The 14,497-nt window shown below is 43.3% G+C and overlaps 1 protein-coding gene across 1 annotated transcript in view; it reads left to right on the top strand.

Moving 5' to 3' along the window:
* Positions 1–9,147: 9,147 nt before the first annotated feature.
* Positions 9,148–14,497, top strand: part of LOC311135467 (pleckstrin homology domain-containing family G member 7-like) — a 34,719-nt gene continuing 29,369 nt past the window's right edge. The window contains 3 exon segments of the mRNA XM_084169440.1: positions 9,148–9,187; positions 9,947–10,733; positions 11,369–11,391. Coding sequence (XP_084025566.1) covers positions 10,083–10,733; positions 11,369–11,391 — 674 coding nt within the window. The 5' untranslated portion in view covers positions 9,148–9,187; positions 9,947–10,082.

Here is a 14,497-nt window from a genome sequence, read left to right as displayed (position 1 = left end):
GAGAGCCATGGGGCGATGCACAATTGGTCCAGGGTAGGGGAGGGAATGGCCGGCAGGGATGTAGCTCAGTTGGTAGAACATGGCGTTTGCAATGCCAGGGTTGTGGGTTCGATTCCCACAGGGGGCCAGTATGAAAAATAATGTATGCACTCACTAACTGTAAGTCGCTCTGGATAAGAGCATCTGCTAAAAAATGACTTTAAAAAAATGTAGAATAAGGAATTGTGTTTATAAGAAATTGTGTTTATTAAATGTCTATCTCCTACATCTGGGAAGTAGAAAGCTGCTGCGGATGATTATAATGATGACAAATACTGACACCAGAGGACGCCAAACACAAGGGGGCATCGATAATCATGTAAAACCACACAGCCAGTGGTGACATGGTGATATAATCTAGCCTACATTGCCACCTAGTGTTCAGTCAACTACCACAATAATGCACCAGCTAGTGAGGCAGGGCCAGTATAGAATACAGGCATGGATTAAATGTATTGCCTGCCACTCAAATATTCCTATTTTTGCCCATGTAATTATTTATTTACTATATTTTAATGGAGTAGGGCTACTCATTTATTGTTCAAACATGAATAAATCAATAAATGAATTACCATTTATGTTTACTGTATTTATATTGTATATTCTGTATGTTGACTTTGTGCAAATTCTGTCTGTACATTGTGTATTGCTGGCACCACCTATTCACTAACTCAAATTCTGAGTATGTGTAAATGATTCACATTCTCTTTATTTTTTTCATTCTCACACTCTCGAACACACACGTGATGTAATGGATCCTCCCTAGTCAAAAAATATATATCCTATTAAAATCCAAAGGAAAATCCTATCAGATTTTGGAACCTATCCTATAGGATAGAAAGGACATAATCCTCCAATTTATAGGTTGCAGCTCTGTCACTCGGTCGCGTCATGCCATTGTTATGAACGTTCTCAAGCCGCGGTCTACCGGCGGCGCAATAGTGGTGCGCTAAAGTCGTGATAAACCCAGTTATTCTGGACGGAGGCTAACCACTGTTTAGTCTAAATTACCTGGAAATACGATGACATTGCTAATGTTGTCAAATGTTTAGTAGGAAACAACTTCGCCAGCATTAGCATGTCGTCAAATTTACTTTAGATAGATGGCAATGTTGTCATTTGCTAGCAAAGTTAATCAAAAATAGCTAGCAATGATAACGTTAGCTAGGTAAAATCCGGTGACCTCCCCTCAATCTTAACTAACTAGCTAACGTAATATCGAAGATTAATAATTAAACCAAGATAGACCACTGCCTGTCGTTTCCAATGGGAACAAATGAGTCACAGTGGGCAGAACAAGCACGGAGGTGGGCAAAGCCAAGCACGAGTTTGCGAGATCCTATTGGTGCGTTCTAGCATTCATCTGCATATTTCCGTTGGGGAATGCCTACTCTGTGAAGTGCGCGTGTGCAATAACTCAATTCGCCTTTGCACTCCTTCTACACAGCGCGATTTAAAAAAACCTTTGCGAAGGGTAAAGTCTACAAAACGTAGTCCACTCTTTTCAGAGCAGATTCTAGTTTTGGAAACAGAAAACTGTATTGAGAGAAAATGTTTAATCGATGAGAAAATGTGCAGAATATCGGCCAAAATCCATCTCGTTCCATCTTCTCCCACTGCCCGCCAGTGGGCTTCCTCTCCCTACCATATTTGGTAGTGAGTGGAAACGCCAAGCGGATGCTTCCCATTTCTACATCCAGTGAAATATCTGTGGTTATACTGCATCTAAAATCAATCTGGCGACATCAAAATGAGGACAAAGGTTTTCCTACTAATTATTTGCCTCCTTTTGAATGGCATTGTATTTCCAAGCCACTGTAATGTACTTTTGATGAAATCTTAATCAGCGCTCAATGACGATGCATTGAGTAGAATGGTGGGCAGTACTATTGGACTCCTGGGTTGCATGAATAGGATATAATCCTAAAGGAGTCCAATAGTACTGGTTCCAAAATCTGATAGGATTTTATTTTGGATTCTAATAGGATTTTCTCATTGGAATCCTATAGGATTTTTCAACTAGGGTAAAACATGTTTTTATTGTTTGGAGATCAGTTATTGAAAGAAAAAAAAAACATTACAGGACAGATGTAAGTGGCCTACAGATATACAGCTATACAGTAGAGAGGGGTACAGAAAGTGGTTAAGGGCACAGACAGTCGGCCGAGCCGTGGCTCAAACTCCTATAGGATTTCTGTGCATTTTGTAGATGGGAATTGTACAGATATTTAAATTACATTCTAAAGGATTTATCCTTAGACTTGTCAATACACTATTGTTAACTTGTCTGCTTATAATATGGAGCACCCACCCTCCAAACCTCTCAGACAATTACCTATGAAGATGGACAGTGGACAAGTGAAGTATAATACCATCATAAGCAACCAATATTAAACTGCCACCCTTGCCACTTGAGTTGGTGACCCTATAGGTGGGAACCGCTGGCAATGTACCCTCTACCAAGTAGCTATCTCATGCAGCCCCATCCCCCTAAAGGTCCAAGGGACACAACATGAATAAACATTTGCATCTGGTGCATCTGCATCACAGATTAAAGTTATTGTGCCAACTGCAACAACAATAGCTGTGAAACCTACTGAGACTGTCCGCAAGGTTGTTTACATTTGTGTCAAAAAGGTGTGCTATATGGCATTACAGTCAAAACGCATATACCTAGATTAACAATTTCAAATCAAATCAAATTTAATTTGTCACATACACGTGTTTAGCAGATGTTAGAGCGGGTGTAGCGAAATGCTTGTGCTTCTAGCTCCGACAGTGCAGTAATATCTAACAAGTAATATCTAACAATTTCACAACATATACCTAATACACACAAAACTAGTAAGGAATGGAATTTAAGAAAATATACATATATGGACAAGCAATGACAGAGCGGCATGGACTAAGATACAATAGAATATTATAGAATAGAATGCAGTATATACAGTGGGGAGAACAAGTATTTGATACACTGCCGATTTTGCAGGTTTTCCTACTTACAAAGCATGTAGAGGTCTGTAATTTTTATCATAGGTACAAAAAATCCAGAAAATCACATTGTATGATTTTTAAGTAATTAATTTGCATTTTATTGCATGACATAAGTATTTGATACATCAGAAAAGCAGAACTTAATATTTGGTACAGAAACCTTTGTTTGCAATTACAGAGATCATATGTTTCCTGTAGGTCTTGACCAGGTTTGCACACACTGCAGCAGGGATTTTGGCCCACTCCTCCATACAGACCTTCTCCAGATCCTTCAGGTTTCGGGGCTGTCGCTGGGCAATACGGACATTCAGCTCCCTCCAAAGATTTTCTATTGGGTTCAGGTCTGGAGACTGGCTAGGCCACCTCAGGACCTTGAGATGCTTCTTATGGAGCCACTCCTTAGTTGCCCTGGCTGTGTGTTTTGGGTCATTGTCATGCTGGAAGACCCAGCCACGACCCATCTTCAATGTTCTTACTGAGGGAAGGAGGTTGTTGGCCAAGATCTCGCGATACATGGCCCCATCCATCCTCCCCTCAGTACGGTGCAGTCGTCCTGTCCCCTTTGCAGAAAAGCATCCCCAAAGAATGATGTTTCCACCTCCATGCTTCACGGTTGGGATGGTGTTCTTGGGGTTGTACTCATCCTTCTTCTTCCTCCAAACACGGCGAGTGGAGTTTAGACCAAAAAGCTCTATTTTTGTCTCATCAGACCACATGACCTTCTCCCATTCCTCCTCTGGATCATCCAGATGGTCATTGGCAAACTTAAGACGGGTCTGGACATACGCTGGCTTGAGCAGGAGGACCTTGCGTGGGCTGCAGGATTTTAATCCATGACGGCGTAGTGTGTTACTAATGGTTTTCTTTGAGACTGTGGACCCAGCTCTCTTCAGGTCATTGACCAGGTCCTGCTGTGTAGTTCTGGGCTGATCCCTCACCTTCCTTATGATCATTGATGCCCCACGAGGTGAGATCTTGCATGGAGCCCCAGACCGAGGGTGATTGACCGTCATCTTGAACTTCTTCCATTTTCTAATAATTGCGCCAACAGTTGTTGCCTTCTCACCAAGCTGCTTGCCTATTGTCCTGTAGCCCATCACAGCCTTGTGCAGGTCTACAATTTTATCCCTGATGTCCTTACACAGCTCTCTGGTCTTGGCCATTGTGGAGAGGTTGGAGTCTGTTTGATTGAGTGTGTGGACAGGTGTCTTTTATACAGGTAACGAGTTCAAACAGGTGCAGTTAATACAGGTAATGAGTGGAGAACAGGAGGGCTTCTTAAAGAAAAACTAACAGGTCTGTGAGAGCCGGAATTCTTACTGGTTGGTATGTGATTAAATACTTATGTCATGCAATAAAATGCAAATTAATTACTTAAAAATCATACAATGTGATTTTCTGGATTTTTGTTTTAGATTCCGTCTCTCACAGCTGAAGTGTACCTATGATAAAAATTACAGACCTCTACATGCTTTGTAAGTAGGAAAACCTGCAAAATCGGCAGTGTATCAAATACTTGTTCTCCCCACTGTACATATGAGATTAGTAGTGCAAGATATGTAAACATTATTAAAGTGACTGTAAACATTATTAAAGTGACTAGTGTTCCATTTCTTAAAGTGGCCAGTGATTTCAATAGGCAGCAGCAGCCTCTACTGTGCTAGTGATGGCTATTTAACAGTCTGATGGCCTTGAGATAGAAGCTGGTTTTCATTCTCTCGGTCCCAGCTTTGATGCACCTGTACTGACCTCGCCTTCTGGATGATAGTGGGGTGAACAGGCAGTGGCTCGGGTGGTTGATGTCCTTGATGATCTTTTTGGCCTTCATACATCAGGTGCTGTATGTGTCCTGGAGGGCGGGTAGTTTGCCCCCGATAATGCGTTCGGCAGACCGCACCACCCTCTGGAGAGCCCTGCGGTTGCGGGCGGTGCAGTTGCCGTACCAGGTGGTGATACAGCCCGACAGGATGCTCTCAATTGCGCATCTGTAAAAGTTTGTGAGGGTTTTAGGTGCCAAGCCAAATTTCTTCAGCCTCCTGAGGTTGAAGAGGCTCTGTTGCTCCTTCTTCACCACACTGTCTGCGTGGGTGGACCATTTCAGTTTGTTGGTGATGTGTACGCCAAGGAACTTTAAGCTTTCCACCTTCTCAACTGCGGTTCCGTCGATGTGGATAGGGGGGTGCACCCTCTACTGTTTCCTGAAGTCCACGATCATCTCCTTTGTTTTGTTGACGCTGAGTGAGAGGTTATTTTCCTGGCACGACACTCCCAGAGCCCTCACCTCCTCCCTGTAGGCGGTCTCGTCATTGTTGGTAATCAAGCCTACTACTGTTGTGTCGTCTGCAAACTTTATGATTGAGTTGGAGGCGTGCTTGGCCACGCAGTCATGGGTGAACAGGGAGTACAGGAGGGGGCTGAGCACGCACCCTTGTGGGGCCACAGTGTTGAGAATCAGCGAAGTGGAGATGTTGTTTCCTACCTTCACCACCTGGGGGCGGCCCGTCAGGAAGTCCAGGACCCAGTTGCACAGGGCGGGGTTCAGACCCAGGGCCTCAAGCTTGATGATGAGCTTGGAGGGTACTATGGTGTTGAATGCTGAGCTATAGTCAAATAACATCATTCTTACATACAGTTGAAGTTGGAAGTTTACATACATTTACATTTTAGTCATTTAGCAGACGCTCTTATCCAGAGCGACTTACAGTTAGTGAGTGCATACATTATTTTTTTATTTTTCATACTGGCACCCCCGTGGGAATCGAACCCACAACCCTGGCGTTGCAAACGCCATGCTCTACCAACTGAGCTACAGCCCTGCCGGCCATTCCCTCCCCTACCCTGGACGACGCTGGGCCAATTGTGCGCCGCCCCATGGGTCTCCCGGTCGCGGGAGGTTGGACTCTTAGGTTGGACTCATTAAAACTTGTTTTTCAACCACTCCACAAATGTCTTGTTAACAAACTATTGTTTTGGCAAGTCGGTTAGGACATCTACTTTGTGCATGACACAAGTAATTTTTCCAACAATTGTTTACAGACTGATTATTTCATTTATAATTCACTGTATCACAATTCCAGTGGGTCAGAAGTTTACATACACTAAGTTGACTGTGCCTTTAAACAGCTTGGAAAATTCCAGAAAATGATGTCATGGCTTTAGAAGCTTCTGATAGGCTAATTGACATCATTTGATTGGATGTATTTCAAGGCCTACCTTCAAACTCAGTGGCTCTTTGCTTGACATCATGGGGAAATCAAAAGAAATCAGCCAAGACCTCAGAAAAGAAATTGTAGACCTCCACAAGTCTGGTTCATCCTTGGGAGCAATTTTCAAACGCCTGAAGGTACCACGTTCATCTGTACAAGCAATAGTACATAAGTATAAACACCATCGGACCACGCAGCCGTCATACCGCGCAGGATGGAGACGCGTTCTGTCTGCTAGAGATGAACGTACTTTGGTGCGAAAAGTGCAAATCAATCCCAGAACAACAGCAAAGGACCTTGTGAAGATGCTGGAGGAAACCGGTACAAATGTATCTATATCCACAGTAAAACGAGTCCTATATCGACATAACCTGAAAGGCCACTCAGCAAGGAAGAAGCCACTGCTCCAAAACCGCCATAAAAAAGCCAGACTATGGTTTGCAACTGCACATGGGGACAAAGATCGTACTTTTTGGAGAAATGTACTCTGGTCTGATGAAACAAAATTAGAACTGTTTGGCCATAATGACCACCGTTATGTTTGGAGGAAAAAGGGGGTGACTTGCAAGCCGAAGAACACCATCCCAACCGTGAAGCACGGGGATGGCAGCATCATGCTGTGGGGGTGCTTTGCTGCAGGAGGGACTGGTGCACTTCACTAAATAGATGGCATCATGAGGAAGGAAAATTATGTGGCTATATTGAAGCAACATCTCAAGACATCAGTAAGGAAGTTAAAGCTTGGTCGCAAATGGGTCTTCCAAATGGACAACAAGCATACTTCCAAAATTGTGGCAAAATGGCTTAAGGACAACAAAGTCAAGGTATTGGAGTGGCCATTTCAAAGCCCTGACCTCAATCCAATAGAAAATGTGTGGGCAGAACTGAAAAAGCATGTGCGAGCAAGGATGCCTACAAACCTGACTCAGTTACACCAGCTCTGTCAGGAGGAATGGGCCAAAATTCTCCCAATTTATTGTGGGAAGCTTGTGGAAGGCTACCCAAAACGTTTGACCCAAGTTAAACAATTGAAAGGCAATGCTACCAAATACTAATTGAGTGTATGTAAACTTCTGACCCACTGGGAATGTGATGAAAGAAATAAAAGCTGAAATAAATCACTCTCTACTATTATTCTGACATTTCACATTCTTAAAATGAAGTGGTGATCCTAACTGACCTAAGACAGGGATTTTTTACTATAATTAAATGTCAGGAATTGTGAAAAACTGAGTTTAAATGTATTTGGCTAAGGTGTATGTAAACCGACTTCAACTGTAGGTATTCGACTTGTCCAGATGGGATAGGGGAGTGTGCAGTGTGATGGCGATTGCATCGTCTGTGGATCTATTGGGGCGGTAACCAACTTGAAGTGGGTCTAGGGTGACAGGTAAGGTAGAGGTGATATGATCCTTGACTCTCAAAGCACTTCATGATGACAGAGGTGAGTGCTACAGGGCGATAGTCATTTAGTTCAGTTACCTTTGCTTTCTTGGGTACAGGAACAATGGTGGCCATCTTGAAGCATGTGGGAACAGCAGACTGGGAAAGGGAGAGATTGAATATGTCCATAAGCACACCAGCAAGCTGGTCTGCGCATGCTCTGAGGACGCGGCTAGGGATGCCGTCTTAATCACGTCGGCCACGGAGATGGAGACGCCACAGTCCTTGGTAGTGGGCCTCGACAGTGGCACTGTGTTATCCTCAAAGTGGGCGAAGAAGGTGTTTAGCTTGTCTGGAAGCGAGACGTCGGTGTCCGCGACGTGGCTGGTTTTCCTTTTGTAGTCCGTGATTGTCTGTAGACCCTGCCACACACGGGTAAATGAAACATTCTCTTTTTTGTGTGCATAGCTGACTATTATATACATGAAATGAAAGAAATGCTCATATCTTCCTCTACCTAAACATTTATTTTCCTTCTACTTTTTATTTGCATATAAGCAATGTAAAGATGCTTTGCATTCTAAGGGCAACCCCCCCCCCCCCCCCCAAAAAAGTATGTGATTGTAACATTGTATATAGTATTGTATGTCATATTGTAATGTATTATTGAAAGATAAGAAGTTGCATGAATAAGAATCAAATCAAATAACTCAAGTGAGTGTTTTGTTGAAAAATATGTACTGTACTGGTGGTCATACTGCAAATTAACGTGCAGCCTTGAATCCCTCCCATATTGTGGTGGTGAATAAAACCAACTGTTTTTTTTTTCTCAAATCAAAGAAAATGTTGTAATTAATGTTGTTGCATTGTACTGGAACAAATGACAACAAACTATAATTTAATGGGTTCAATTAAGAACAAACTGTTCTAATAGGATTCTGATTGGGGTGACAAAATCCTACAAGATTTATCAAACCCTATAAGATTCAATAGGATTACTTTTGATTTCCAATAGGAAAAAAGTAGTCCAATATGATTCTGATAGGATTCTGATAGAGGTGACACAAAATCCTATATGATTGTGAGAATCCTATAGGATATTATTGGAAAGTAAATAGCTAATCCTATAGGATTTTTGGACTATGCTTCTCTTTGTTCACATACACACACACACCTTTACCTCACCTCGTGGATGCTGGATAAAAATGAATACATTGTAACCTTCTTTTAGTCCAGTCCCAGCCACTAATTATACGGGTTGCCACAATAATATTGCGGACCTATTCATTGTCTGAACTAAGCTTTCTCATTGACTCATAACACATTCAAATTTCGGGTAGGAAACAATTGGCACGCAATCATTAAATCTTTCCCAGGCATTCCACAAATAAATCTCTTTGAGCACAGAAAGAACAGCGGCAGTGACTAGCGCCAGGAGTTGGCTCCACTTTGTTTCTCAGGGCGGTCACATTGACATGACAAGGCAACCCCGAGTGCAGCACCCCAAAGTCGTCGCTACAGCACCAGCGCAGTGGATGATCCATTGCGGAGCAGGACACACTGCCGTGAGTAAACGCAGGGCTTTGCTCTTCTTCAGTCTACTCCTTTTAACTTTTGTCATGTAAATAATGTGTTATTATTTAGCGTATCGTTGGTTGATAATAATTGTAGCCTAGATAATCTAGGCTTAGTTTCTAATGTTTTCCCCACCGTATTCACGTCGTGGGTGTGCGTGCGGGTTCTCTTCTGCAGCCCGCACACCACGAAAACTACAATCGGTCTCTAAATACTTTTACTGTTGGGAGTTCTAATGAAACAAAACTACCTGAGTTGATTTAATAGCACTTTACATGGCCTGGAGAGGCCCATTGTAAAAGTCTAAATTAGGATCCATAATGACGCGTATGGGAAAGTTGGATCAGGTGCATGGGGGTCTTGTGCCGACCTTGAGGCGTGACACTGAATTGATACAATGTTGCAGTGTAGTGCAGCATCACAGTTATACTGTTGCGCTGTATTCATTAGCGGACCGAATAAGCCATCTGTAGCACGGGCAAAACAAATACATTCTGCAGCACCCCCACCCGCAAACACCTTCCTGTCGCTATGCGTAGGTCAGTGCTTAGTGCGAACTTCCCCTACCCCCACCCTCTATCGACAAAAGAAGCAGCTCTCAAATCCATAATTTCACTGTTTCACAATGTGAGTGGTATGAACTCTGAACAAAAAAGATTATGACTTGACGGCTCGCCCAGACTGCTTTGTGTTTTGTAGGCTATTTATTGTATTAGACCTAATACAGATACATTTTATTTATACCCCAGAAACGTCTCTGAAACGTGGTTGCTTGCTGCTAAACTGCCAGTGGATGATCTGACCCCAACACACCTGGGAAAAATAAGGACCAACAGACAACTATGTTCCTGACATAATTAGGCCTACAATGTCGTCTTGCGCAAGATGTCTACGCTGAAACAGGTCATAGTGCGCGAGAATGGCCAAGACAAAGAGAAAAGCTTGGACTGGAGTTACATTGAGTGGTTAGAGAACGAGAACAAGGAAGTGACAGGGGTGACCAATGTCGAGACGCAAACGGTCTCAAAACCAACCGAGGACAAGGAGACGCAGACCAGGAACCCCTTTATCATGCATATAGATTTGGCCAGAACGCACTCCAAACTGAAACATGCGTCTTTGGTCGAGGCAGACGGCTTGCTCACACAGTTTGACCGACAGGCCCCGGCTCGCATCTCAACCTCCCCCACCTTGAGGAGGATGAGGAGCACACGGCGTCCGCAGGTGGACTTCCGGGACCCGGTGAGGATGGACAGCACACAGGAGGAGTCGGGTACGGAAGATACACCGTCCCGGTTGAGTCCCCTCTCCCCAGTACAAAGGCACAAGTCTCCGCTGGCGGCCAGCCCCCTTCCCGACAGAGAAAACCATCTCGATAATCTGCCCAATTCATCCGCGGGCTGGGGGAAAAGCAGATCGCATAGATCAAAGACTTTTGACAATGGTATCACTTGCACGAGACAAGGATCTCTGGGTGCACGGAGTGTGCAAAGTGTTAGTAAAGACTTTGAATTTCCTGATGATAGCGATGATCAGGTGAGTTAATGTTATCATGACCAAAATGGTAAACTTTCAGTTGAGCATGAATGGCGGCCATATGCAACACTGTGGCTTTATAATGAGTTTTTATCTGAGCTTTATAAAGCAGATGGCCAGTAGCTCCACCACATTCCTCCTGGGTCGCAGCCCTCTCCCCCTCATTCTCCCTGGCCTCCTGTGATGGCTGCTCACAATGTCAGCTTTTGACAGCAAATTAATCAGCAGTTACATGCACTGTAGGAGCAGGAGGCCTGTGTAATGTTGATTTAGTGTTATGTACTCTGCATGGATTTCTACACCTTTAAAATCAGCCAGGGCCTTGGGTTTCTCTAGTCTATCACACTCAAGGCTCTAAAATCATAATTGACCTCATACGGCCGGTTAACCAGACCCAGATTAATCTTAGTCCTGCCCTAAAAAGCATGTTCAATGGATATTCTCTGTTGAAAGTACTTCTTAGGCCAAGGCTTCATCTGTGCCAGAGAAACCAACCCCTAATGTATAGATAGATATCCTGTGCTGTGCTATTGTTCACTGTCTATGTGTTTGCTCTTTCACAGTAGTATCTGCTGTATAACAAGCCATTTTCAACATAATTATCCTAACCGAGCTGCCTTCGTCTCTTTTTACAGGACAAGGAGGCTTGCCATAATAGGTAGGTGATTTGAGTGTTATCTGTGTCCCCACTTGGTTTAGGCAAAAATACCTGCACTGTGGCCTGCAATTACCATATACTGCCTGGACATTATTTGCATGGCAGGAGGGGAATTTGCCTATAACTGACTAACTCTGAACTATGACACACAATTAGGAAACCAGAGTTGTATTCATTAGGCTCCAAACGGAAGAAAACTGTTTTCCATTGCAAAATGTTTTGCTACGGTGTGCCCTAATGAATATGACCCAGCATGAATGGGACCAAAACAGAGATGATTCCACTTTCTCTCCATTCAGTGAACAAGCAACTTATGAGCCAAACGTTCTAATTTGCATGATTGCATCCTAAACCGTGTTGTTCGTTTCGTTTGCTATCTCTAATTTGGCGAACCGTTCTAGTGATCCCAGGAGTTTGTTTGTATGGAAACATATTAAGGGAAAAATTTCCCCAAGCTGGGCCTTGTTGCTCGAATTGCATCCACTCATTGGACATTTGGCACTCAATGGCAAAATACGATTGGACCCAGAGTAGAGGGCGCCCCATTGTGCATTCATTGTGCTTTGGGCTTGTTAGTGAAACTGTTAGCGGAGCAACATAAGCTCAGTGGGTGAAGTTATGAGAGTCCCATGGTTACAGATGTAGAATCTTAATTTGAGCCAGTTTGCTACAGCAGTAAAATAATCCTACAGCAACAGGACATGTGATTTATTATGTGGATTATAATTAATATACTTTTTTGTAGCCAATACATTTTTTATAAGGGAAAAAATTCAAAGTGGAAATTCCAAACTTCAAAAACCCTTTTAAACCTTAAAATACACAAAGTTTTCTGCAACAGGGTGATCAAATGAAGATCCTACATCTGTCTGTGTGGACTAGACAAGGCCTCATTAGGGCTGTTTTTCCCCCACTGCCAGCAGTAGCACCACCACCACCCCTCCTAATGGGCCGCCCAGGCAGGGCTCTTCTACTGGATAATTAGGCAGCTATTGTCCTTGTAATTATTATAATTACACCCTGGCGCCATCCCCCTACTGTCCCCCCACATGGTGGCCGGGCTCAGCAAGACAATTGGTCGGAACTGCTTTGTTTTCGGGCATCGTTATTTTGCTGTAGGGGCCTGGGCAGGGGGTGGTTTGGGGGATGAAGCACCCCTCTTTGCGGGGGCTCGACTCAGTGGCAGAGGGGTCGACGCACAGAGAGCATTCTGACTGGCCACAATGAGACATGATGTCTTTGTGACCTGCTTGGAAATAAACTGCAATTAGTGTTGAACTGTTTTTGACAGATCCTCATGCAGTACTCTTCCACCACCACCATCATCATCATCCAATTGCATTTACTGTAAGACTTAAAGCCTCCTCAATGTTTTGGTTAACTATAATATATAATATATACCATTTAGCAGATACTTTTATCCAAAGCGACTTACAGTTATGCTTGCATGCATTTTACGTATGGGTGGTCCTGGGAATCGAACCCACTACCCTGCCGTTACAAGTCCCATGCTCTACCAACTGAGCTATGTATTGTTAACTCAGCACACTTTGTGTGCCTATACATATAAGGCCCATAAGATGCGCCAGGGTCCGCATTACCGTGACTGATATTAGTTTACTAGAGAGAACATAGTCCTAGAGAGGACAAAGAACAGTGGTTGCACTCAGAGGTATTATCTGCGCTGAGGCGTTAACAGAAGTGGCCAGGGGAGAACTAACATACCACATTACTCAGGTCTCATTGTACACTTACAGAAGGACACTGTTGAAGTGTACATATTGGCTTGCTGCACCTCATCTAGACTCAAGTCAGTCAGTCTTCTGTTGGTGGTTTACATAAGATAAGTACGGCTAGTTATATAAGCATACCATTACAGATGCACAGCAGTTTCCTGAGGACGTCCATACAGTCCAAGGACAATGACAATGGGTCTCCTTTTTGGATAGGGTGAGGCATTTTGGTAACAGACCATAAAATAAAATCAAGAACCAACATACTTCCCTTCCCTGTAGTTGTATAACTGTTCCTGTTTGTGGGTTCTGTTTACGCCATCAAAAACAGCCAGAGATCTTCAGCTGTCTGCCTTCCTTATGGTGTCGTCATTTCTAGATAACCTTTCACCAAGCACAGCGAAAATCTTTACTCAGTCTATCTTATGGTGCAGTATACATGATAACAAGGTTATAACACCATTCACATTCTGAAAAACAACCAAATGATTGAGTATGTTTTACTCTGTCTTCAATCAATCAAACACTGGATTGTGTCTCACATTACTATACTCTCAATTGTCGTTCATTACTCAGCTATTGGGAAGGAATAAAAAATAGGAAAAAGTCTGGAATCATGGGTACATTAACTCTAACCCATGAGCTTTTAGTTTAATAGAGAAACAGGAAAGATAGTTCATCAAGGCCTCACTATGAAAGCTCTAAAGCCAGTGAGTAGTCTAGTCACAGCACTGGGAGTGAACCTTAAACTGACTGGCTAAAGACCAGCCTATCAGGTTGTTATTTGGCTCATCATTACTACTCTCACTATTCTCCGGAAAGACAACTGACATCTAACTTGTAAACTCAGTCAGAGGTAGCTACTGTGGTTGGTTTTATAGTGTGAGCATACACTGAGTGTACAAAACATTAAGGACACCTGCTCTTTCCATGACATAGACTGACCAGGTGAATCCAGTCGAAAGCTATGATCCTTTATTGATGTCATTTGTTAAATCCACTTCAATCAGACTAGTTGAAGGGGAGGATACAGGTTAAAGAAGGATTTGTAAGCCTTCAGACAATTGAGACATGGATTGACAAAATATTTAAGTGCCGTTGAACGGGGTATGCTAGTAGGTGCCAGGCGCACCGGTTTGTGTCAAGAACTGCAACGCTGCTGGGTTTTTCACACTCAACAGTTTCCCGTGTGTATCAAGAATGGTTCACCACCCAAAGGACATCCAGCCAACTTGACACAACTGTGGGAATCATTGGAGTCAACATGGGCCAGCATCCCTGTGGAATGCTTTTGACAGTCCATGCACCGACGAATTGAGGCTGTTCTGAGGCAAAAAGGGGGGTTGGTGCAACTACATTTTAGGAATGTTTTA

Source organism: Coregonus lavaretus (genome assembly GCF_964263955.1).
Source record: "Coregonus lavaretus genome assembly, chromosome: 9".
Taxonomy (NCBI): domain Eukaryota; kingdom Metazoa; phylum Chordata; class Actinopteri; order Salmoniformes; family Salmonidae; genus Coregonus; species Coregonus lavaretus.
This window is presented reverse-complemented; position numbering and strand designations above follow the sequence as displayed.